Source organism: Haemorhous mexicanus, chromosome 5, assembly GCF_027477595.1.
Source record: "Haemorhous mexicanus isolate bHaeMex1 chromosome 5, bHaeMex1.pri, whole genome shotgun sequence".
In the NCBI taxonomy this organism is placed as follows: domain Eukaryota; kingdom Metazoa; phylum Chordata; class Aves; order Passeriformes; family Fringillidae; genus Haemorhous; species Haemorhous mexicanus.
In genome coordinates this window covers 74,215,230-74,241,561 of record NC_082345.1, presented here as the reverse complement: position 1 = coordinate 74,241,561, position 26,332 = coordinate 74,215,230, and the positions used below count along the sequence as shown (strand labels likewise).

At 46.4% G+C, this 26,332-nt stretch overlaps 1 protein-coding gene across 1 annotated transcript in view; it reads right to left on the bottom strand.

Moving 5' to 3' along the window:
- The window catches only part of EXOC4 (exocyst complex component 4), a 366,741-nt gene that overhangs the window by 170,446 nt on the left and 169,963 nt on the right, over window positions 1–26,332 (bottom strand). The window contains exon 10 of the mRNA XM_059847577.1: window positions 7,893–7,989. Within this exon, the coding sequence (XP_059703560.1) occupies window positions 7,893–7,989 (97 nt within the window). The remainder of the gene's footprint in view (window positions 1–7,892; window positions 7,990–26,332) is intronic.

Sequence of the window (26,332 nt, the reverse complement as noted above, 5' to 3'; positions counted from 1 at the left end):
TACCTCATTACCATGGAATTACATTAACACTCTCTTCAGCTATTCAGCCCCAGCTCTTGCAAATGTCAAAATTCCTCTGTTCCTTCAGCTTGTATTTCATCCAAAGGGAAGGAGGAGCTGGAGACATGTGAAATTTCTGACAGGCTGTTGATTTTCCCTTTGGATGAAGCATGTTTGAAAACTCCAAACTTGACTGATCTGCTGAAGCACATTCTCTGACAGACAATATAAAATCAATGCCTCACATATTAAGAGGGTTTTTTTTTTTTTGGTTTTTTTGGTGTGTGAGAGTTTTTGTTTGTGTGGGAGGTGGCAGTGGGGGGGGGTGGGGATCGCTTTATTTTCTGTCATGGAAAATGAACAGCCTCACCTTAAGGTTTTTATAAACTGTCATCTTTAATCAGACACACACAGCAAGACTGTCAGTTCTCATAAAGCATCAGGAGGGAAAAAAAAAAGGCACAAAATGTGAAGCTGTTCCCCATCCCCTCTCCGTGTGAGTCCCTGTCCCTGTGATGGCCCCAGTCAGGAGGAAACCTTTCCTCAGCAGTGTCACAACAGGGAGCTCTGCTGAGACGTGTCCTTATCCTTCACTTTGGGAGGGCTTGGCAGGGAGGAAAGGGGCTGGGATCAGCCTGAGAGGAGCATCCATCCCTGCTGCAGGCAGACAGGGAGCACTGAACGGCAGCAGCAGCTAAAAGCCTCCTAAACACTCATTAAAGGGGGATAGGGAGGGAAAACATTCCCAGGGGAGGTGTCAGATTGCTCCCTGAAGGTTCCCGTTCAGGGCAGTGCAGAGAAGCAGTGAGGGCATGAGAGGTTGCAGCCAGAGTGGAAATTCTAAAATAAAGCTGGGAGTACCCAGGGGAAAGTTCTCCTGGTGGAAGGTGCCCTGACCAAGGTGGTGGGCTGGAAATGAATGATCTTTAAAGTCACTTCCTCACTTCCAGTGTTGAATTTTGTGTTTCTGTAATGGATTTGAGATCTCTTGGTGCTGGCGCTGCTGAGGGCCCTCGAGGGCAGTGTCCAGTTTGGGGTCACTCAGGAGTGTCCAGTGCTGGGTCCCTCCTGACAGGAGAGCCCTGGAGGGGCTGGAGAGGGTCCAGGGAATGGAGTTGGGAAGGGTCTGGAGAGCCAGGAGGGGCTGAGGGAGCTGGGAAGGGTCTGGAGAACCAGGGGGGGCTGAGGGAGCTGGGAAGGGTCTGGAGAACCAGGAGGGGCTGAGGGAGCTGGGCAGGGGCTCAGCCTGGAGCAAAGGAGGCTCAGGGGGACCTTGTGGCTCTGCACAAGTCCCTGCCAGGAGGGGACAGCCGGGGGGGTCGGGCTGTGCTCCAGGGAACAGGGACAGGAGCAGAGGGAACGGCCTCAGGCTGGGCCAGGGCAGGGCCAGGGTGGGCACCAGGAAGAATTTCCTCATGGAAAGGGTTGATAGGAATTGCAAGGGGCTGCCCAGGGAGGTTTGGAGGTGTCCCATCCTGGAGGTGTCCCAGGAACACCTGGAGGTGGCACTCAGGGCTCTGATCTGGGGACAAGGTGGGATCAGGCACAGCTGGGACTGGATGACCTTGGAGGGCTTTTCCCACCTCAGTGATCCTGGGAATTTGTGATCTCCTCATCTGAGCCTCCTCTTTCTCACCAGAGGCTCCATCTCCCAGCTCCAGAGAGCAGGAAGAGATTCCCTGCCTTGCAGAAGCAAGAATTCCATTAACTAAGTGATGTTCCCCCCCCTTTGAAGGGGATCTGTCAAAAAGCAAGACCTGATGAAATCTGGAGGGTTCTTTTCAAGGACCCACTACCTTTAAGTTTCCAAATCATGTTTCCTGTGCACTTCATATCACCTCAGATAATTTTTTTAATGCACATTTCTCAGACTCAAACACAAACTCCATGCAGCCAACACTCCGAGTTCCCTCTCCCAGCTGAGTCAGCCTTATTGATCTCTCTGAAATCAAGTATTTTAGGTTTGATTCAGAAAGCTAAAGGCATCAGCTCTCATTATTTACCAGTATTTGTGCCACAGGGGGACTTGACATTTTCTATCTACTTCACTAATAATAAATAACCCTTAGACTTTAAAATACCACAGATTTTTCTTAACCTATTAGGTGTGTTTTAGCACAGTTTAAATGTAACAAACTCATCTAATTTTCACACTCCTTTTGCTTCCCAAGACCAGCAGTCCCTATATTATCAAGCATTAATTTTATAGTGTGCAATTACGAGATATTACAGCACATTTTGAAATAAAATGAGATGATTATTGTTATTATTCTAGCTGTACAGATGTAAAAGGGGTTACTGGTGAGATATGCAGGGGTTCTGAGCTATACACTGAGTTTTAGATCAATTTAATGATGCAGTTTTTAACAGCAGCAGCAGTTGATGCTCAAAGACCAAAGCATTTTAATGTCCCATGAAAACTTTGCTGTCCCCTCCCAACATTTTCCAAATAAACAGGATTTGAATTCCACATCCAGCACCTTTCACCTTGACAAACCCTGATTTCAACAGCAGCCTGGCAGGATTATTCCCACAGAACATCCCTGCCATCCTCGTGCCCCTGGGTGGGTGCACCTGTCCTGCAAGGACAGGGTATTCCTGGCATCTGACACTTGGCTGGAGAGGGACATTCTGATATCAACAGGCAGCAAAAGTCCATCACCACCCTCCCCAAGTAGTCCCTAAAGGGTTTTTTAATTTAATAGCAGAGCAATCCCTCTTTAATTTGCATTAAAGGAACTGGAAGAAACAGTTCGTTCCAAATTTGCTGCCCAGCCTACAGTGATGGAGACTGCAGAAAGGAACAGAAATACTTCATCTTACACCAAAAGGTCAAACTACTGCTGCTCTCTTCCCCTCGCCCCCATCAATCCCCAAAAACAAGAGGCACAAAACTTGGCACACACAGAGCACTCAACTTTCACTTAGAAGTCACTGCAAGCATCCCAAACCATGGCAGCAGCAGCAAAATGGGAATTTTGCTTTTCCTTTTTGTTTTCCTCTTTCTCTGCAGACTCTGAACCCCGAGGCAGTGATCAGGACACCACTGGCACAGCCCAGTCCTGCCCACCTGGCAGAGGGGAGACCCCTCCCCTTTATTCTTTGCATCCCAAATGATGCCAGAAGTGGCAAATTGGGAATTTTGCTTTTCCTTTTTCCCTTTTCCCCTTCTTCCCTTTTGCCCTTTGCTCTTCTCCCTCTCTCCAGATTTTGAACCCCAAGGCAATGATCAGGACACCACTGGCCCAGCCCAGTCCTGCCCACCTGGCAGAGGGGAGACCCCTCCCCTTCATTCCCTGCATCCCAAACAGTGTCAGCAGCGGCAAATTGGGAATTTTGCTTTTCCTTCTTTTATTTCCCCGACTCTTTGCTTTCCTCTTTCTCTGCAGACTCTGAACCCCAAGGCAGTGGTCAGGACACCACTGGCCCAGCCCAGTCCTGCCCACCTGGCAGAGGGGAGACCCTTCCCCTTCATTCCCTGCATCCCAAACAGTGTCAGCAGCGGCAAATTGGGAATTTTGTTTTTCCTTCTTCCCTTTTCCCCCCTACTCTCTGTTTTTCTCTGCAGACTCTGAACCCCAAGGCAGTGACACCTCTGGCACAGCCCAGTCCTGCCCACCTGGCAGAGGGGAGATCCCACCAGACCCTGTGGAGCTCCCAAGGGTGCCAGGACAATTCCTCTCCCCACTCCTCCTTCCCAAGGTCACGTCCTGTTGGGAGGTGACTCTTCCTTCCGAATCACCGAGCACTTGGCTTTCTCCTCCATCCTCCAAGCCTTTTAATTGCTGCTTGATCCTAATGAGCTGTGGCTGATGGTAATAAATGGAAACCCCCCTGGCCTCAATATCCAGCATCCAGCACTGCTCAGCTGCGTTTGCCTCGGCACCACCACCCATCCATCCATCCATCCATCCATCCATCCATGCCCTCCATCTCCCACCCTTCCCATTCCTCCCCCTCCAGCCTGGAGACTGCAGACATCTGTTCCTCAATTGTCTGGTAATAAACACACTCTATAAAGCATATGTAAAATGATTATTACCCCGAGGAGCCAAGTGCCTTTCAAATGCCAGCTGAAACAAATAAACATTAAAAAAAAAAAAAAAAAGACATTAAAAAACCCCAAACCCCCACCAAACAAATGGTACGACAGACATCACTCAGGCTGTTCCATGCTCCAGAATGAAGGGTGTTGGGATTGCTCCTGTGATTCCTTCTTCCAGAGGGAGATGTGATTCCTCAGCCCAGTAACTCCAGCAAAGGATGAAGGAAGCAACTGGGCTCCTTTGGTAACTTTTATACTTTGGCACCTCCCATGAAATGTAATTCAGGAAAATCAGAGGTGGGCTCTGCCTCCATTTCTAAGTGCAATTAGTTTCCAGGTGTAGTTAGGAAAGCCTATTCCCAGGAATCATCTCCTCTAGAACACCCACTGGGCTCTCAGAAACACACTCTTCATTTATTCTGTCTGTGGTGCTGTCATTAAGTGCTGCTAATTAATCTGGGCCTTGGTGGGTCGCAGCTGTCCTTGTGGAAATCAGGGACCCACATCCTGAACAACACAAATCTCACTTCCCAACTCTGGCTCCCTGCTCTAAAGGAATTCAAAGGCAAGGAAAGGTTTGAAAACCATTTTTAGGTATTTTTCCTTTCACTGCCTATGGTTTTAATTAAGAGTTTTTCTAAACTTTGGTTATTGGAAATGGGTTCATTTGCATCCCACCCGAAGTCTGACCCTGTGTTCTTCAAGAGGATCTGGAGCCAAGTCCCACTTTCAGTTTGTAAATAAAAAAAGATTTAAAAGTGGCTTTGTAAGCAGCAAACCTGTCCCTGTGCTTGTGCACCTGTGATGTGATCAGCCCTGACACCTCTCATAGCAGGAGCACAAAAGAGAGAAGTTCCCACTGGTGAGTGTGAATGCTCTGCTTCCAGCTCTCCCCTCAACTTCCAGGGCTGAATTCTACTTTAAAGCCACCACTTGATGTGATGCTCAGGCTTTAAATCAGCACACCAGGGTCTGCTTTCTCACTGAGCCAGCTTGTTTAATACTTTCAGAAGCACTCAGCTGCCTCATAAAATCAGAGAGTCCATGCAGTGCTGAAGCTCCTCTGGCAACGTATTTATGGGGCTTTAATAAAAACAAGGGGGGAAAACCCCTTGTAAATAAAATATTGATCATTTCAATTCAAACCAGATCCATTTCAAGCAGGTACAGAGGGACAGGGAAGAAAGTGAGGGGGGCAGGTCATAAAGAACCTCAAAAAGGAAAATAAAACAGGTGGAAACTTCACAGCTCTGCAGGAATTACCTCCAGGAGAGCTGGACATGTAAAACAGGAACATCTGGAAAAGGGCAACAAGGATCTAACCAGGAGGTGATGATTTTATGATTCCACATGCCAGAAGTCACTGCAAGCATCAATATTTTAGCAGATTCACTGTAGTGAGCATTTCAGCTGCTGGTGGGACAGGCCATGGCTATCCCATCAGGAACAGAATTCCCTGCAGGGAATTTCTGTCAGCCCAAGAAATCCTGTGATCACCCCAGATTCTCTGCATCCATCCCATCCCTAAGTCATCATGATTGAAATCCCTCAGCACATTAAAATGAATAAAACCACATTAAAATGGGTTTTAGCCCCAAACTCTCCCATCCCACAGGCAGAAAAGGGCAAACTGGGTCATTCCATGTTTTCCTTCTTTTCCTGAAGTTATTGATGAAATCCTCAATGCAAGGGAGTGAAGATGTTGCAGGTGGCTGGCATGAAAAATACACTGTGCACAGACACCTTCATCTCCATGCAATTATTTTTTATGAGGCAAATGATTCCTCCTGCCTGGCTTGCAGGCTGGGAATGCAAAGTGAAGTGTTTGGGAGAAGTGCTATTTAAAGCAGAGCACTCGTGTTACACTCAGATGGGAGGGAAAAAAAGGGGGGAAAATAAAGCAGGAAGGCAAAGAGAAAGAATTCCAATCAATGGGAAAGATCTCATCAATAAAAACAGGAGCATCACCCACCCTCTGGGCTCGCAAGATGTCTGTAAATTCATTAATGATTTAGAAATTGAAGTCCACATCATCATAGTCACACCTTGAAACACTGAATTTCATAATCACACCTTGAAGAACACTGAATTTCAGTTGTCCATCTTTTCCCATCATAAAACAGCTGAAAACTACAAACCATCCTGCAGCAGATTTATTTTTAGCACATTTCTTCAGTTTAAAAGAGACAGAGGTGGAAATGGAATGTGCTTATGGAATTCTCCACTTGGTGATGGGCACGTAGCAAGAAATAAACTCTTTATTTCAAGGCAAGATCTTGCACACCATAACACACTTCATGATGTTCTCAAGATTATTCCAATCCCTGCTGTTTTGACACCAGAAATTTAGATTTGGAGGCATTTGTGCCTTTTCCAGCTGTGTTTTTAAGTCCTGAGAAGTCACAAATAAGCCAAGCTCTCGGCCACGGAGGTGCCAGGAGGAGATTCCTTCCTCTGGGATCAGATCCCAAACATTTTTTATGATTATTTTGTGACTTCTTGGGTTCAGCTTGGAGAGCAGCCCCTGCTGTTGAGTGACTCAGGACAGAGAATTCACACAAACACGGGCAAGGAGGGAAACGCTCTCCCAAGGTGCTGGGGAGAAAGGAAAACCCTCCCAGGAAAAAAAGAGGTGGGAGGTTGACATGAACCAACCCAAACCTTGCATTATTGAATTGCCACAAAACCAACAGGACAAACTGTTCGAAAAGCAGCAAAATTGAATTTAAAATTATCAGAGCTGAATGATAGAATTAAATAAAATTATCAGAGCTGAATGATACGGTGAGAAGAGGTTCATTCAAGGCTTGCTCTGTTTAAAGCTCCAGCTGTGACAATTTTGGTACTCAGGCTCACTCTGGACCAGGAATTCATTTGCCCACGGGGTTTTATCAATGAACTCACCTTGCAGTCCCTCTGACTTTTTAATAAGCACAAAGAGCAGCAAGAAACAATTTGTGGCAGGTTGCAAATGAACCTCCCCCAGCTGAGGTCAATAAATGGCACTGGTTGGTGACACAGGCTCACCCAGAGAGGAAATCCCAGCTGACATCACAGCTCAGTTTGAAAAAGATTTAAAGATTAAAAATATTTAAAGAAAAATATTTATTTTTCTTTAAATAAATATTTTTAAAATATGTAGATATTAAATACTTAAATATTTTAGAAATATCAAACATTTCTAAAATACTTAAATCATTAATAGTCAAAATTAAATATTTAAATATTTCAGAATAATAATAATAAATTAACAAATTAGTTTTAGAAAAATAGTTACTATTAAATGTTTTAGAAATTAAATATTTCTAAAATATTTAAATAATTAATATTCATAATTAAATATTTTAGAAAATAAGAATTATTAATAAAATTAATGGAATAATTCTAGAAAAATATTTAATATTAGATATTTTAGAAATAGTAAATATTTCTAAAATATTGAAATAATTTAAGTCATAATTAAATATTTAAATGTTTCAGAATACTACTACTAATAAAATTAATGAATTAATTTTAGAAAAATCTTTAATATGAAATACTTTAGAAATATTAAATATTTCTGAAATATTTAAATAATTAATAGTAATAATGAAATATTTAAATATTTCTGAATAATAATAATAATAATAAAATTTAACAAATACATTTTAGGAAAATATATTTACATATTTTAGAAAAATGTCTCTTTTTTTAGACACAACTTCACAACATCAACAACCTCAGAGCAACCCTTTCACTCTGGGATCTCAGAACTGGAATGACCCCAACATCCCCACAAATCAAAGGTTTAATTCTACTTATTCTGAGTCTTTGCAGCTGTGGAAATGTGCAGACAGGCAGATCTTACCTGAGCAGGGGGTGAAAGATGATGGTGATGTTCCTGGCTCCTGGTTTGCACACAAACTTGGACCCACCACCTTCAATTAAGTTATCATCTGGTCCTCCTGGAAAATAAGGTGGGACAAGTTGTCTAACAGACCTCGACATCCCTTGATTTTCAGAGAGTAAGTGCTAATTAAACATTTAGCAAGGGCTAACTAAACAGGAATTAAGTGCCTGTTTCCTGGTGGAAGATCAGTAATTAACGCCGGGCTTCGCTCTCCGTGCCCTCCCAGTGCAGGTGGTGCTGGAGGTGACTTTGGGCTCCTCATTCCAGAGGAACTGGGAGATTCTGGCACAAACCCCACCAAATCCAGGTCCTTCCCCTCGGGCCACGTGGCTCAGGTGTGTTTGGAAGCCCACAAGGCTTGGAGAGCAGCAATTCCCAGAATTTTCCTGCTCCTCTGACTGGGGGTGGCACAGTTCCAGCCTTGGTTTGGGTGCCAGTGACATTTTAACCCATTTGTTGTATTTAGCATTACTGCCTCTGCCAGGAGTTCATTCCTGAGAGGAATGGCAGATTTGTCTTTCCAAACAATCTCTGGGTCTGCTGGTGGATCAAACCAGCTCTGGGAGAAAAAAGAAACAACGGGAAGGATTCCACTGTTGGTGAATGGAAAAGGATATTTGCTTTTACCAATAAACTTTGGGTTTGCTGATAAATGAAATTAGACATTGAGAGAAGAAAGAAACAATGGGGAAGAAAAACCCCTGAATTCTGTAAGAATTAAAAATGAAAAGGGAGGGTTATACATTAGAGGGAATTTTTGGGAAATCTCTGGTATCAGGAGTATTGGGAAGTCTGTGCCTCTCAAGTACCTCAGAAATGGGGAAAGAGAGAAGGGAAATGTGGGAAATTGGGATAAAAAGGAGGCTGCGTCCTCCAAAAATGTGAGAGATCCCAGGGGAACGTCCCATGGCCTCTCCCTTTATTCAAATAAAGTAAAAGGACTCCTCTGTCTCCTTTCTGGACATAAACCTCTGATGTTTGTGGATTAATTTTCCTCACAATTCCCAACTCTGAGTCTTGTCATTCCTGCCTGGAACTTTCCCTCTTCTGAGTTCCACCTGCGTACAAAGGCTCTCTCAGCTACAGGAAAAATAAATTTCCTGAATTTGGCAGCAAAACACAACTCAGGGAACATCATTTACACACCACAGGCTCCAGGGTTTGGAGTGGCAATAAAACCTGACCAGTGTCACTGTGCCACTCCTAAATCACTTCCACAGGCAGCTCCTGACACCAAAGCACCTTAAATTTGGAAATTGGGAGAAAAAAGAGAGGGGAGGGAAAATATCAACTTCCTGAAAGCTCTGCATGACCTGATAGCAACAAAGTCCACATGCAACCATTCCTGAAGAAAATATATTTAGGACAACAGGCCAGACATAAACACCCCACACGTAAACAAATCATGATGGAATGGTTTGGGTTGGAAGGGACCTCAAAGCCCATCCAGTTCCAATTCCATGGGGACACTTTCCCATGTCCCAGGGGCTCCAAGCCCCATCCAGCCTGGCCTTGGACACTTCCAGGGATGCAGGGGCAGCCCCAGCTGCTCTGGGAATTGCATTTCAGGGCCTCCCCAAAAAGGAACTTGGGCAAAGTTTGAATACCCCAGGTATTAGCAAGCTCTTTCCATGTGAAATCTCCTTAAAGATTGATAATAAATTATAAATGCAGAAGCAAATCACATTATTGGGACAGCTTTGAGGCAGGGAAATGACAGAGTTTTGAAATCAAAACTGCTTTAGGAGGTCATTGAAGGTTGTGACCCTGACATCTCCTCTGCCTCCAACAGAAAGGATTTCTCCAAATGGGAAAGAGGAGCAACAAAACAGATGAGGAAGTGTCACTGTCACATTTTCTGGAAAAATCTCCTTGCCCAGGATTCTTCTCCTGGAAAGCTGAGAAGCCTCAGAGAAAAAGGAAAACAATATTATCTCATTTGCTTCTCCTGTGTTTTGCTGCTTTGGAATGTGGTTGGAGATTGTTTATCCAACAGGTGATTGTTTCATTGGATTTCTGTGAATTGTTTTGACTCTTTGGCCAATCAGGGCCAAGCTGTGTCAGGGCTCTGGAGGAGTCAGGAGTTTTCATTATTATCTTTGTAGCATTCTGTCTCTATCCTTTCTCTATTCTTTAGTATAGTTTAGTACAGCATTCTTTAATATAATATAGTATCATAAAATAATAAATCAGCCTTCTGAGAGCACGGAGTCAGATTCATCATTCCTCCCTTCATCTGGGAACCCCACAAATACCAGAGAGAAAGTGACTCCAACTTTCTTTTCCAAGGGAATTTTATGTGCTTTAGAACAATCAATCTACAGAAAAAGCTCTTGGGTGACTGAATTTATTTGACCCTTCTGCAGCAACGTGCAAGGACTGAGCAGGTCACCAACACCAGCATTTCATACCCTGAATAATCCCTCTAGGTCAGGACTGTTTCCTACAAGCATTCCCATAGATTCAAAGATGTGAGAGTAAAAGCTCCAGCTCTGAACTCCCCATGGAGTGGGAAATCCTGGGAAACTGGAAGTCTGCAGTCACAACATTTCCAGAGCTGACTCAGCTCCTCGAATGAACCCTGAGCACTCAGAGTTTCCTCATAAATCCTACCCAACAAATGGACTTGGGAAGCACAAAGCAACTGAAGACAGAGTTTTTGAAACTTTCCTGATGGTGTTTAGAAAGAGGCAGCTCTGAAAAAAACCCCTCCAATCCAGGGATTTCAGCTGGCAGCTTAAGGAGTGAACTCTCCCAACGTGGCAGTTTAATCGGGGAAGAAAAGAGGCGTCGAGTTCAAGGAAAAGAGAATTATTCACTTCCCCTGTTAATGTCAGATCCTGCAATTTCCAGTGGGCTCTGTGTCTGAACAGAATTATTGAAGGAGCCAGCCAAGCATGAGCTGCTGAGGCAGGGATGAGGGGATGCAGGCTCCAATTAAGAGAGGGGTGTTATTCTTGTTCCATCCAGTCACCCTGCACTAATCAATATTATTGACTGGGACCAACTCCACGGCGAGGAATAAAACAATCTGTCTGATCTGCTGGGCCAGATGATGATGGATTTGAGGAGAACAGAACCCTGGCACCGAAGGAAAAATGTGCTTTTACATCTCCTTGGCTCTCAGCCTTCCATTAGCAATCGTGGGTGCTCTGCAGGTAGGTGCAGGATACAGGGGGCAGGGATTTTCTTTCCATTTAAATATTTTACTCCCAAAAAGATGCTGAGGTGTAAATCTCATTCCTGGTGCTGCTTTGGACATCCCAACTACACAGCAGTGCAACTTTAATGCCATTGCTCTCCCATCTCCACTGCTCTAAACACTGGAGTTTGTTATGGAAAATCCTGGAGAGAGAAGGATTCCTTTCCCACAGGGGGTTCCTCTGATGGTATCGAGGTCTGAAATGTGTTGTTTACATGGACCAGCCATGATTCCTCCACTGCAGCCAATTCCCTCTGCTGGAGAGCCACCAGCATCTCCATAAAATATGCCAGGAATATTCCTTCATCCTGATTCCACCAAGAGCTTCTCCTGCAGGGAGTGTTGATCCAAACAACCCAAAACTGGCAGCTCTGGAGAAAACAGGGAGCAGAGAATTCCAGAATGGTTTGGGTGGGAAGGGACCTTAAGAACACCCAGTTCCACCCCTGCGTGGGCAGGGACACCTCCCATGAGCCTGGCTGCAGAAGGTCCCTGACCTGTGGGACAGAGTCCAGAGGAATCCATGGAGCTGCTCCGGGGCTGGAGCCAGCCTGGGAGAGCTGGGGGTGCTCACCTGGAGAGGAGAAGGCTCCAGGGAGAGCTTCCAGCACACTCCAGGGCCTGGAGGGGCTCCAGGAGAGCTGCAGAGGGACTGGGGACAAGGCCTGCAGGGACAGCACACAGGGAATGGCTCCCAGTGCCAGAGGGCAGGCATGGATGGGATCTGGGCAATGAGGAATTCCTGCCTGGGCTGGAACTGCCAGAGCAGCTGGGGCTGCCCCTGCATCCCTGGAGTGTCCCAGGCCAGGCTGGACCCTGGGGCTGGAGCAGCCTGGGACACTGGGAGGTGTCCCTGCCATGGCAGAGGTGGCACTGGATGGGCTTTAAGGTCCCTTCCCACCCAAACCATGCCATAATTCCATGAGGAGTGGAAATAATGCCTTTTTTCTCTCCTTATCCATGACCAAGAGATCCAGTAAGAGATGAATAAGAGATCCAGTCTGGAGCCTCCCAAACCAGAGCTGAGCTGGCAAACTCTGCACTGCCAGTGTGCCCAGGAAAACATCCCAAACTTCCCCCTCTCTCTGGAGGCACCACTGTTGTAGCAGTTTCCTCTCAGAAGTGAAGTTTGCTGGTTTAATCTCCCCGGTAATAAATTATGAGGAACAAAGGAAAAACAAGGAAAACTTGGAGATGAAGTGAAATTTGTCACAGAGTTAATGACACCCTCCTGCCGTGCTGGCAATGAAGTGTGCCCACCTGAATGTCACTGCCAGTGGTGACAGAGACAGGGCCATTAGTGACAGAGCTCGGCGTGTCGGAAATGGAGCCTAAAATGTCAGGCTGGAACATGAAAAAGGAGATGAGCAGGGAAACTGGAATCTCTGCAGGTGCTGAGAGTCAGAACAAACATTAGGAGAGCTTTATTTTCCATTCTACTGGGTATGTTAAAATTTAAATGTTTGCTTGGAAATCTTCCATGTTTACAAAAAATGCCAGAGAATCTCAGGATGGTTCTGGTGGGAAGGGACTTTAAGGATCATCCAGTGCCACCCAGCCATGGCAGGGACACCTCCCAGTGTCCCAGGCTGCTCCAGCCCCAGGGTCCAGCCTGGCCTGGGACACTCCAGGGATGCAGGGGCAGCCCCAGCTGCTCTAGGAATCCCTTCCCAAAATCCCACCCCAGTCTCCCTCTCCCAGGGAATTCCCTCCATTCCCAGCTCTCCCGGCCTGGGATTGGATCCATCCCCACCCCAACTCCTCTCTAGGAAGGAATTTTGGGATCCGAGGGCTCCACTGGGAATCTCAGGACTCCAGGAAGGATCTCCCTTCCTTTTTCCAGCCCCAATTTCCATAAAGATCTCTTGGCATGGATTCTGAGTGTCCCAAATCCCAGAATGGTTTGGGTGGGAAGGGACCTTCCACTCCATCCCATTCCAATCCCAGTGTCCCAGGCTGCTCCAGCCCCAGGGTCCAGCCTGGCCCTGGTGGAATTGGATGACCTTTAAAGTCCATTCCCAACCAAATCATTTTGGGATTCTTTTCTCTCACTCTTCCAACGTGCCAAGGAGGAATCACACATTTCTCTTTGTATTTATCTGTTCCTTGAAAGACCTGAGCCCATCACAGCAGAGGCAGCTCAGCCCCCAGAAAGATTTGCTGTGCAGGTTTTAAAATTCATTGCAAGTAATGAAGTAACTTTTTAACAACATCCTGAGAAAAGCTCTCTCTGTCTCTCACACAGGAGCTAAAAAAGGGTGAGATTTCTTATGCTGTCACTTCAGGAGCCATCAGACATTACCTCATTGTTTCAGGGTTTTATCTGTCTAAATGAGTTTTATCTGTCTAAATGAGTTTTATCCTCAGTCCTGTCACATTTTCAATCCCACCAGTCACTAAAACTTTTCAGACACAGAGGTATTTGCCTGATAAGTAAATCCCTTTCCAAAACATCCAAGAAATATTCATTTGGGATCAATGGAAACAGCACCATCCCAAAATCATGATGAGGAGCACAGGGAATCTTCAGCTCCCTTCCCATCCCTGTGCTAGCACAGGACAGGTTCATTGATCTCTCTGCAGTTCACCTGAACAGGTTCCAGGTATGCAATGAAGAATTCCTGGGCCCCCCTCCATGATCAGAGCACCTTTCCTAGGGAGCCACTTCACACTGAACAGAGGAATAAAGGATAATACAGGATGGCTTTGAAGCAACAATTGAGCAATCAACACACCCAGTTCCATGGCATGGTGCTTCCCAAAAGTTCTTGATTGTGTGGGAATCAACAGCACAGTTACTGCCTGCACATCATCTTCAGGGCATGGAAATTCAAATTTCATTCAGTGTGAAGGGAGGAAAGCAAAAGATGCCCAGAGAGAGCAAAGCAGGTGATCATAAAACAGCCAGAGAGAGAAGGGATTCATCTGTGAACAGCAACTGTGGAGTTTTATAATGGAAATCTCCTGAGTTTTGATATTTCTGTATGTTAGACCCCCCACATAAATCTCAGAATGATCTGGGTTGGAAGTTCCAAAAGTTCCAAACCCCATCCATGGCAGGGACACCTCCCAGTGTCCCAGGCTGCTCCAGCCCCAGTGTCCAGCCTGGCCTGGGACACTCCAGGGATGCAGGGGCAGCCCCAGCTGCTCTGGCAGTTCCAGCCCAGGCAGGAATTCCTCATTGCCAGATCCCATCCATGCCTGCCCTCTGGCAGTGGGAGCCATTCCCTGGCTCCTGTCCCTGCAGGCCTTGTCCCCAGTCCCTCTGCAGCTCTCCTGGAGCCCCTCCAGGCCCTGGAATGTGCTGGAAGCTCTCCCTGGAGCCTTCCCCTCTCCAGGGGAACATTCCCAGCTCTCCCAGGCTGGCTCCATGGCTCTCAGGACAGGAACACCAGGTCCTATTTGTCCTGTTCTGTTTCTCCAGGTTCTGTTTCAGGACAGGAACACCAGGTCCTGTTTCCCCTTCTCTGATTCCCAGCAGAGATTCACTGCACTGGCACTCACACACTTCAATTATTTTCACATGGAACCAAACACAATTGATCATCTCTCAAATTCTTTTGCATGTCTTGAATCCTCAAAGCTCATTCCTTTCAGAGAATGGTTTGGGTCAGAAGGGACCTTAAAACCCACCCAGTGCCACCCCTGCCATGGCAGGGACACCTCCCCCTGGACCAGGGTTCCCAGAGCTCCATCCAGCCTGGCCTTGGACACTTCCAGTGGCATTTGGGGGATTATTTCAGGCACGTTTTCCTGTCTCTTCTTTTGTAATGATGATTTTTGTTCCCTCTGCCCTCTCCAGCCCCAAAGTGGCCGTGAGTGACCCCTGCTCTGACCAGCACGTGGGGCTCCCATTCCCTCTCCTGGCTCAGGAATGAGGGAGCTGAGATGCACCAGATAACAAAATCCACCTTATCAGGACAGACAAGAATAAGCTCCAGCCAGTACTTGATTACTTCCTTGCTTGAGGGGAGAAGCAATTTAGCAGAGGTTTGTGACAGAGGAAGATTGCATTTCTTGTTTGCTTCTCTTAATCACATGCTCTTCTTTTAATCATGGAGTGGGAATTAACACATCAGACCACGGGGAGTAAGGGGCTGATGGTTAAAAACACACTGCACCCACATTTCCCCAAAATCAACAGAGATCAGAGCAACAAGGAACTCCAGAAGAGCAGGAATTGCTGGGAATTAGGTGGTGACCACTTGTAAAGCACTGCCTGCTGTCAGACCTGGGGCTGGGAGGGAGCTGGGAGATGATGGAGTGACTCCAGAGGCTGCTCCAGCTCCCAGTGCCTTGTCACCAGCCTGAAAGGGGCACAGGAGACACCAAACTGGCACACCCCAAAGCCACAGCACTCCCTGCTGACCTCTCTCCACTCACTCTGGAAATGAGGCTCACCCTGAAGGTGATGAAGTTCATCCCATGTCAGTGTTTCCATCAGTGGTAAATTCCCAGCCATATTCCCAGTGAGAAGTTCTCCCAAAAGCAGTGTTTGGGGTCATGGTCCCCAGAGTGGGATGCAGGGCAGGTTCCAACCCAAAATCTTTCAGTGAAACATTAAAAATGCAGGGCAGAAATTAAGGGATGGTCAAATCAAGTAAAGTCTGAGGGCTGAACCTTCACAAATCCTTTACAGGTGTAAAAATGGGAGAGAAGGACTGGAAAGGGTAAGATGCTCCAGGGCTGGAGCCCATCTGCTCTGGAGCCAGGCTGGGAGAGCTGGGAATGTTCCCCTGGAGAGGGGAAGGCTCCAGGGAGAGCTTCCAGCACATTCCAGGGCCTGGAGGGGCTCCAGGAGAGCTGCAGAGGGACTGGGGACAAGGCCTGCAGGGACAGGAACCAGGGAATGGCTCCCAGTGCCAGAGGGCAGGCATGGATGGGATCTGGGCAATGAGGAATTCCTGCCTGGGCTGGAACTGCCAGAGCAGCTGGGGCTGCCCCTGCATCCCTGCAGTGTCCCAGGCCAGGCTGGACCCTGGGGCTGGAGCAGCCTGGGACACTGGGATTGGAATGGGATGGGATTGAGGGTCCCCTCCCACCCAAACCATTCTGGGATTCTGGGACTTGGGACACTCAGAATCCATTCTGAGGGATTTTTATGGAAGTTGGGGATGGAAAAGGGAAGGCAGACCCTTCCCTTCACTGGGAGTCCTGAGATTCCCAGTGAAGCCCCCAGATCCCAAAATTCCTTCCTAGAGCAGAATCAGGGTGGGGATGGATCCAGTCCCAGGCTGGGAGAGCTGGGAATGGAGGGAATTCCCTGGGAGAAGGAGACTGGGGTGGGATTTTGGGAAGGGATTCCCAGAGCAGCTGGGGCTGCCCCTGCATCCCTGGGATGTCTCAGGCCAGGCTGGATACTGGGGCTGGAGCAGCCTGGGATGGTGGGAGGTGTCCCTGCCATGGCACTGGGTGGCACTGGGTGGGCTCTGAGGTCCCTTCCCACCCAGCCCATTCCATGGTTCCATGAGGAGTGGAAATGCCCTTTTTCCTCTCTGTATCAATGACCAAGAGATGCAGTAAGAGCTGAACAAGAGATCCAAGGTCCCTTCCCACCCAAACCACTCAGGGATTCTGAGCAGAGCTGGAGCTGCTGTTCAGGTTTGCAGATCAAGGTCAAACCTGCTTCACCCCTGAAGGAAAAGTGATTTCCCAGAGCAGGAGAGGCAGGTCTGGATTCCAGCCACAGGACTGATGTGGCCTCTCTGACCCTGATCAGGGTTCTGCATTTCAGTTCTCCAAAAGGGGAATTGAGATTGTGGCTCCAACTTTCCCCTGGCAAAGCTGTTCTGAGAAATGTCACAAAAAAGGCACCAACCTTTCATTCACTGTTTTAAATTCATGCCTTGACTTCAGCCTTCCCATTAAACACAGAATAATGTCCCAAACTGACCCACAATTCCAAAATCCTGCCTGAAACAGCTTCTCCCAGCACGTTCCCGTGGCACATCCCAGGATTTGGTGCCTGATTTGGATGCAGCCCCCGAGCCCCTGCTCTGCCATATTGCTGTGCTGATGTTCCCAATCCCTCCCTGCTCCCCTATCCTGCCTTGTCTGAGATCCAACACCATATGCATTTAAATAAGTTGCTCTTTAATGTTTCAAAACCTGATTTATTAGTTGCTCACACTCCATCTGCCTTGAAAAACGGCGCCGTGCCTCGCCTTTCACAGCCTGCACAAAAGGTTGGGGTTCAATTTGAGGCTCCTTTATCATTTGATCACCATGTCAGCCACATATGTAAAGTCTCCTTCCAGCTACAGAAATTGTTTAAAATGCATATTTCTCCTCTTTTTCTTGTTGTGATTTCTTTTTTTGTTTTGTTTTTTGCTCCTTTCCCCCAGGCCACTCGACTGAGCAGCAGGCACTTTGATTAATGGATTTGTCAACTTGCATATTTAGGATTTTGTTGGTTTGCCTAAAACTCCCCGTGTACAAATCTGAGCTGTTCCAAAGCATGGCTGCAGCAGAATTCCTTATCCCGAGCTGGAAAAAGCACTGGAGCTAATGAGCTGTGATTACTCACACCCTGCATCCCCTTTTCCACTGTTCTTTCTTCCTTTATCTTATCTCCTGTAGCAGCAAATGGCTCCTACCTGAATTTTTTATATCCCTGACATGTTTTCTATTCAGTTTTAATGTCAGAAAGGAAAAAAAAAAAACAAAAAACCAAAAAACCACCATGAGGTAACAAATAGCAAGTGAAATAAAGTAAGATATTTCCTGACACTGTGTCATTTGCTGGTTTATTTTTTTACAAGCTGTTTAACTCTAAAATCCCCAATTCATCTTTCTTTGAGTTGTTTTTTTTTTTAATATTTAGAAGCTCCAGGACATTTTAGACAAAGAAATTGGCTGGAATTACAGAAGAATAAAATGATTTGGGTGGGAAGGGACCTTAAGGATTGTCCAGTTTGAATGGCAGGGACACCTCCCACTGTCCCAGGCTGCTCCAGCCCCAGGGTCCAGCCTGGCCTGGGACACTCCAGGGATGCAGGGGCAGCCCCAGCTGCTCTGGCAGTTCCAGCCCAGGCAGGAATTCCTCATTGCCCAGATCCCATCCATGCCTGCCCTCTGGCACTGGGAGCCATTCCCTGGCTCCTGTCCCTGCAGGCCTTGTCCCCAGTCCCTCTGCAGCTCTCCTGGAGCCCCTCCAGGCCCTGGAATGTGCTGGAAGCTCTCCCTGGAGCCTTCTCCTCTCCAGGTGAGCACCCCCAGCTCTCCCAGGCTGACATTGGATCCATCTCCTCCCCAAGACATTCATGGACCCAGGGGCTTCACTTGGAATCTCAGGAAACCATGAAGGGTCTCCCTTCCCTTCTCCTCTCTTTTCTCTCCCCATTTTCCATCCAAATCCCTGGGGATGGATTCTGAGTGTCCCAAATCCCAGAATCCCAGAGCAGTTTGGGTGGGAAGGGACCTCAAAGCTCATTCCAGGGACACCTCCCCTATCCCAGGGTTCTCCAATCCTTCCTTGGACACTCCAGGGATGCAGGGGCAGCCCCAGCTGCTCTGGCAGTTCCAGCCCAGGCAGGAATTCCTCATTGCCCAGATCCCATCCATGCCTGCCCTCTGGCACTCGGAGCCATTCCCTGGCTCCTGTCCCTGCAGGCCTTGTCCAGGTGACAAAGAAAATGTTGTACAGTCTTCCGGAAGAAGCAGACACGGAATGATGGAATTATTAAGGTTGGAAAAGCTCTCTGTGATCATTGAGTCCATCCAAAAGGTCTAAAAATGCTTCAGTTTTTCACCACGATGGTAAATAGAGGATTTTGAGGCTGGCACACAGCTGGGATCCAGCAGCCCCCAGGAAAGCTGGCATGGGCTTGTTTTCCATGGATTAATGAAGGAGTTTGTTCTAATGAAGATAAATTCACCCATCTTTTGACAAGTCTTGAGAATGTTACAAACCTGGCAGGTACAACAAGGTGGAAGAAATCCTCCTGGCTGACTCCACACTGGGATGCCTCCATAAATCCCCACCAACAAAGGAACCTCCTGGCTCCTCATCTGCCCCTCCACAGCAGGGAATGAGTTCATTTTCCAGCAATGTGCACAATGATCCCCAGGAATAACCCAGCTTTTCCCCCTGGGAATGGCACTGGCTTGCCCAGAGAATGCACAGGGAGCTGTCAGGCAGCATCCTTCAACCTGTTCACCCATAATCTCTTTCAGATGGGTTTCCCCACCTCCTCATCCCCCTTGCTTTGTCTGGCCTTTGGAATTCAATCAAAGATGAATTAAGACTTGAGGAAACAGCCCCCACTGTGGAGCCTGGCAATTTGTGAGCTCCGTGTTAATTTTGTTACAGCTTTTATTCCTTGCATTTTCATGCAGAGTTGCTCCCCCTGAGATTGTCACTGATATTGGCACCAAACCCCAGGGGCTGCAACCAAACTCAAATGCCAATAAAGAGGAGGGGACTGGGCCCTCAGAGGCATCAGAAATTGCAGGAAAACAGCCAGAATTTTAATCACAACTCTTTCAAACGCAGCCAGGGATTTAGAAACACTGTTATTGGGGGATATGACCCTAATTCAGCGTTAATCAAAGCCACTGGTGGCACAAGAATAACCTGGTGATTTAATAAAACACCATTTCACAGCAGCCACTGTGTCGGGATCAGGATGTTTGCAATATCACAAACTCCAGGGAGAAGGCTGACCAGCCTTTTCCATATGTTCCTGTACATTTCTATCACCAGGGAATTTGATATTTCCACTACATAACAACCAAGAACTTGGTTTTATAGAAAAACCTTGATTTCTGTATTTTTGTTTCCTTTTTAATTTTGGCTCCTGCTGCACAGGTATCAGGGATAAGAAAATTGGAGCAGGTTGTGCAGAGAAGCTGCCCCATCCCTGGGAGTGTCCAAAGCCAGGCTGGAGCCCCCTGGGATAGTGGGAGGGGTCCCTGCCCATGGCAGGGGTGGCACTGGATCATCTCTAAGATCCTTTTTCAACCCAAATCATTCTAGCAATTCAGGAAAAGCTCAGGAAGTACATGTGGGGAAAAAAAAAATCAATTATTACAGGTTTCCTTATTTTTAATTTCACTTCAAAGCTTCAGCAGTTAAAAGCTAAAGAAGCCAAACTTGAATGTTTCAGCTTCACCAGAAAAAATAACTCATTTGTGGTTTCTGCTGATTCAGCAGCTTCCAACTACAGGAACTGAGCAGTTGGTAAAGTCTGAAAATCTGGAATCTTGATCTTATAACTTCAAAATTCAAGGAAATCTGTGCTCTCACGTTCAGCTGCAGGAAGCAGGAGCACCCACTGGTACAGGGCAACCAGAAATGGCAAAAGCAAAAAAAGTCAACTTGACATCCAGCAGATATTTTAAAAGAAGGGAGAGAACAGCAAAACCCAAAGTTATTCTGACACCTCGGCGCACATTCCAGGCTGTCCAAGCTGAGCTGTGGCTGCAGCCTGAAAATCCAGGGTTCCCTCTTTAAAAACAGATGGAAGTCACTCCTCAGTGGGGCAGAGAGGGGAGTTCAGAGCTCCCCTGCTGGAATGCAGGAACAGAAACTCTCTGAGTCCTTCAGAGCGAGGAAGAAATGCAGGGCTTGAATGAGAGCCTCTGGAGAAGCTGAAATGCATTAAACCACACAGACATGAAAGAGAAGTTTTGAGTAAATAGAAATACATCTTAAGTGCCTTAAGAGATTGCAGAGCAAATAAGAGGCCCTAAAGCTGAGTTTAAAGTTCAGTTAACTTAGTTCCAGCCATAACAAAAACAGAGCAGAACTTGGCTTGTGCTTCTAGAAAAAATAGATATAATATTGTGTGTGTAGGTCTTGTGTGGGAGCTGACACCACTTTCATACATTGGAAATGAAGCTCAGATTGGTGTAGAAAGAAGAAGAAGAAGAGGAATAGGAAGAAGAAGGAGAAGAAGGAGGAGGAGAAGGAGGAGAAGGAGGAGAAGGAGGAGAAGGAGGAGAAGGAGGAGAAGATGAAGACAAAGAAGATGAGGAAGAAAAAGACAAGGAAGACAAGGAAGACAAGATGACGAATAAAATGACAAAGATGATGAAGATGAGGAAGAAGACAAGGAAAGAGAAGGAGAAGAAGGTGAAGGAGAAGAAGAAGAAAAAAGAAGAAGAAGAAGGAGAAGGAGAAGGAGAAGAAGAAGAAGAAGAAGAAGAAGATGAGGAAGAAAAAGAAGAAAAAGAAAAAGAAGAAGAAAAAGAAGAAGAAAAAGAAGAAGAAAAAGAAGAAGAAAAAGAAGAAGAAAAAGAAGAAAAAGAAGAAAAAGAAGAAAAAGAAGAAAAAGAAGAAAAAGAAGAGAAAAAGAAGAAAAAGAAGAGAAAAAGAAGAAAAGAAAGAAGAAAAAGAAGAAAAAGAAGAAAAAGAAGAAAGAAGAAAAAGAAGAAAAGAAGAAGAAAATAAAAGAAGAAGAAAAAGAAAAGAAGAAAAAGAGGAAAGAAAAAGAAAATAAAGAAGAAAAATGAAAAAGAGGTAGTGTCTGCTGCTTCTGCTGGGCACATCAGACCCTATGCCAGGAAGCAGCTGCTGCTGCTTTTGCTCAGGACTCCATGCCAGAAAGCTTTTGCATGGACTTTAACACCTTGAACTCTTGGCCTTTGATGTATTCATGCAATAAACAACTTTATAGCAACCAACAACTGCTCCTGTCTCCTTGAAGAGCTCAGACCCACCAAAAGTTTGGACATTCCCCTGTGCTCTGCTCCTCACCCTCCAGCTTCCAACAGCCACAAACTCTGAACAACGCAGTGCACCAAGAAAAATCAGAAATAGAAGAGGGTGGAATGTGAGGGAGGGAAGATTCCTCCCTCAGAGAGCTCTTTCCCCACAAGGGCCACTCAGAGCTGGGGAAAGCAAACATTTGTGACACAGGAAATGGGATGGGCTGGCTGGAGCAACACTTGGGAATAAAAAGTCTCACAACACAGCAGAAGCTGCAGAGTTGCAGTCTCCTACCTCCTCCCCAATTCTGAGGTTTGGGTCAAACTCCCCGGCAAGGAGCTCATGGGCATTGAGGGATCAAGGAATCACTGATGATCAGAAAATCCTGAGCTGGAAGGGATCCACAGATCCAGGGGCAGCCCCAGCTGCTCTGGCAGTTCCAGCCCAGGCAGGAATTCCTCATTGCCCAGATCCCATCCATGCCTGCCCTCTGGCAGTGGGAGCCATTCCCTGGCTCCTGTCCCTGCAGGCCTTGTCCCCAGTCCCTCTGCAGCTCTCCTGGAGCCCCTCCTGGCCCTGGAATGTGCTGGAAGCTCTCCCTGGAGCCTTCTCCTCTCCAGGTGAGCACCCCCAGCTCTCCCAGGCTGGCTCCAGCCCTGGAGCAGCTCCATGGATTCCTCTGGACCCCTCACCCCCAGCCAGCTGATGGAGTAAAGATCTTTCTCCATTTGCAAGAAAATATCCAGACGAAATTTTAGGAGGAATCAAAATAAAGCCGTGAACAAGATGGTGCCCAGAGAATGAATTTAGGTTGATATAAAATAGATTTATAGCTTTAAACTAACGCCCTGCTCTGCAAAGGAGACACATGAAGTGCTGAATTCCTTGTCTGCAGAGCTGGGATTACAGCTGGAATTTTGGCTGTATTGATGCCTCAGGTTGAGCTTTTCTATTTTTCCCATTCTGAGCTGCTTTAGTGTGTGGGTCTGGGTTCATATTATGGGATGGTGAGCTCTGTGCCCAGAGCAGGGAGACAAAACAATTCCTGCTCCGGCTGGGCACCAAGGACAAATGAGCCAAATCCCAGCCCAGGAGCACAAACCCCGTGGGCTGGAGAGAGAAAAACAAGCAGGGTGGGAGTGCCTGGGCTAAAGCTGGGCTGGGACAATGAACTGCAAGGTGCAAATGGAGCAGAGCTGATCCCAGGGAGAGACCCCGGGAGCGCTCGTGCATTTTGGGGCCATTTTGGGTCATCTTGGGGGCAGCCCTGGCTGGGCTCTGGTGCTGCCCAAGGTGCATCCATGGAGGAGATCCTTGGAATCAACCCCTGCTTCATTCTGGAGCTCTGCCCAGCCTCTGTCCTAGCCCAGCCTTCTCAAGGGGCATCAGGGGATAAAACCCCCAACATTCCCAACATTCTGCTGGCAGGGAGCTCAGGGCTCTGCCAGGAGGCTGCTCCCCATTCCCAGAACACAGCAGGACACATCCCCCATGGAATCACCAGGGCTGGAGGTGGAAAAGCACCCTGGGAATGAAGGACAAACCTTCCAAGGCACCGGAGGAGCTGCCTGGCTTTGCTGGCACTGAACTCGGAGACTGCAGGAAAGAACAGGGAAGGGGAGCAGCTGAAATCTGAGAAATCCATTGTCCCAACATCCATTGTTCCTAAAATAATGGGCTCCAGGAGCAGCCCTGCCTCAGGTGCTGCTTTTGACACACTTAACACACCTCAAGCCAGAGCTCTGAGCAAACCATTGCTATTTTTACATCTCTTTTTACCACATAACATCCTTCCCCTAATGACAGTTTTACACATATCCCTGTTCAAGAGACTTGTGCTTCATTTTATTTTTCCTTTTTTTTCTCTTTTTTTTGGCAATAGATCACATGTCCCAGTGCTCCACACTTCCACACAGGCTCCTTTCCCAACCATCTGCTTGTTGAACTAATTCAAACTATTATCAGTTTTACCTCCAAGAAAAGAGACACACCAAGGTTCAAGGAGAGCTCCAATTGCACCCAGGGAGGGGAAAAAGCAGCACAAAAAAAAAAAAAAAAAAACAGTCTAACAATGAGAGAAATGTCAAGAAATAGAAATGTCAAATCCCTGAGGGTGGGGAAAAAAATAAATTCCAACTCCAGCTCATCTCCAAGCACTGTATTTTGCAATGAAATTACCACTCCATAGTCTTTCCTCGGGGAAAAGCTGTTCCAACTAATCAGAGCATTGGTTTTTTTTTTTTTTTTTAAAGTTCAAAACAAATGCAGGGCTGTCTATGCAGAATTCATGCCCTGGCTGTCAGGAGCTGCCTTTAACTCTTTGCAAGCAAAAAACCTCTTGAGTCTTGTCACCAGAAACTGTGAAATGGCTCAATGTGGAAACAATTCAGAATATCTCAGGGTTCTGATGGATTCTCATGGTTTGGGTTGGAAAGGACCTTAAAGATCATCTCATTCCACCCTCCTGGTGGAGCATCCATGAGGATCCATAAAACCTGTCTCTATTTTCCATGTCAGCCTTGGAGAAAAGGGGCTTTAACAAAACCAGGGACATCCTTTTCAGACAGAAACCCAAAAGGAGTGTGCTGAATATTAAATAAGGTTTGTACAGAACTGTGACTGTGAAGCTCTTGGAGTTCAACTCCTTCATCCCTGATCTCCTTGTGTTATCCAAGGGATCCTTGCTCCTTCCTCACCCTCTGCCTGGCAAACTGAGCCAAATTCCAAGAGACTTTTAATTGCAGGAGCTTTGTCAGTGTCCCTGTGACAGCCAGGAATGGACAGAGATGGAAAAATGGAAAATTGTTGTGTTTTTTTTTTTGATAAATGAAATTCATCATTGAAATGAAATCATCAAATTCATCTCCTGCTCCCTGCAGATAAATCTAAAAATGCTGCATCTCTTCTGACTGGTTTTTCTCAAGGAATTGCTTTTTATTAGCAAAGTCAGATTTCAGAGTGAGTAGAATTCCTTTGGAGTAGTCCCTCATTAGGTTTTTACCACCTCAAGATCTCAATTCTCTTCTTTAAAACTATTTACATGCTGGAAATGTTTTTTGTTTTTTGCCTGCGACTGGGTACATTTAATTATTGATGAAACCTTCAACTTCCTTAATTGAAAGCCAGCAGGATAGTTTAACTTCATTTCTGGGATGACACCAAACATACTCCTGGTGGTGGCACTGAAGAAGTGAAACAGCTGCAGCTGCAGGTACTTCCAGATGTGGGGGCAGAGCACAGGAATCCACAAAATTCCTCTCCAAAACCATCCCAAAGCAAATGTGGAGCAAATAAAATCCTCCTGCCTTCGAGGAGAACAGAAGCCTCAGCACCCAAACCCAAACAGGCAGTTCCTTTTTGACCTCCACTCCTCACTGCATTTAAATAAATCTGTTTATGGCTGTTTGGAGACCTGAAAACCAAAGCCTGAGCCTGCCATTAATATTTTAATTGAATCCATGAATATTCATGACCGGTTTGCTTCTTTAGAGGACAAGATCCGATAATTAAATAATTCTAATATGTAAATGTGCTCCTGTCATGACACCTTGCCTTCATCTACATTACAAAACTGAGGCAATTTGAGCTCTTTCATTATTTATGTAATTTTGGTTCTACTGGCTGATTTTTTTTTCTTCTGGACTCACTCAGGCTCTTGACACAGAAGGCAAATCTCAGTTACTGGATCAGGCATTATGGACTATTGCAAAGTCATCTGCCTCCCCTGACTTTGGCATTTTGGGAGGAATTTCATTTATCATTATTTTGATATGATCCAGCTTCTGTTTCCAAGCTAAATCCAACTGTGAACACCTGATATTTTTCACAAACCCAGGAGAAGGCAGGAACCACAAAGTCCTTTAGGATTTCAAGATTTTTAGACTTCAGGTACCAATAAAAAGTACCTGGGTCAGGCTGGAAAGGGTTTGGAGCAACCTGGGGTGGTGGAAAGCATCCCTGCCCGTGGTGGGATGAGCTTTGAGGTCCCTTCCAACCCAAATCATTCTGGGATTCTGTGAAAAATGTTTGGTTTCTGTGAGAAACAGAAATAGAGAAACAGAGTGGCAGCTATTTCCTAAAATAAATCCATTTCTTCCCTTTGCAGCTCTAACCAACTCGGGATGATTCCAGCAAGTTTTCCTTGCAGTCGCTTTGAAATCCCCCCATTTCTATAGAAATTAAATCCTAAAGGATTTCAAATGAGGACAAAAAGCTTCAAAGGCTTTAATTGTCCCTTCAGCTCCTCCACACAACCTCCAAGTTCTCCCCTTCACACCCACCCCAAGCTCAAACCCAGTTCCTGCCTTCACTCCTCAGACCTCAATCTCTACTTGTTAGAAACATTTTTTTTTCCCATCTCCAGGTTAAAATTCCTTTTGGCCACTTCATTCCTGTCTGTGGCAACTCCAGTTTTCAGTCTGGAGCTCCTTCCCAGCCCTCAGAGGTGCCTGATCCCTTTTGTAGGCAGTGGGATCAATTTCCAGCATGAAATAGTCCTTTTTTCCCAATATAAACAGCCAGAAATTGCATCCAACATTTCAGAGG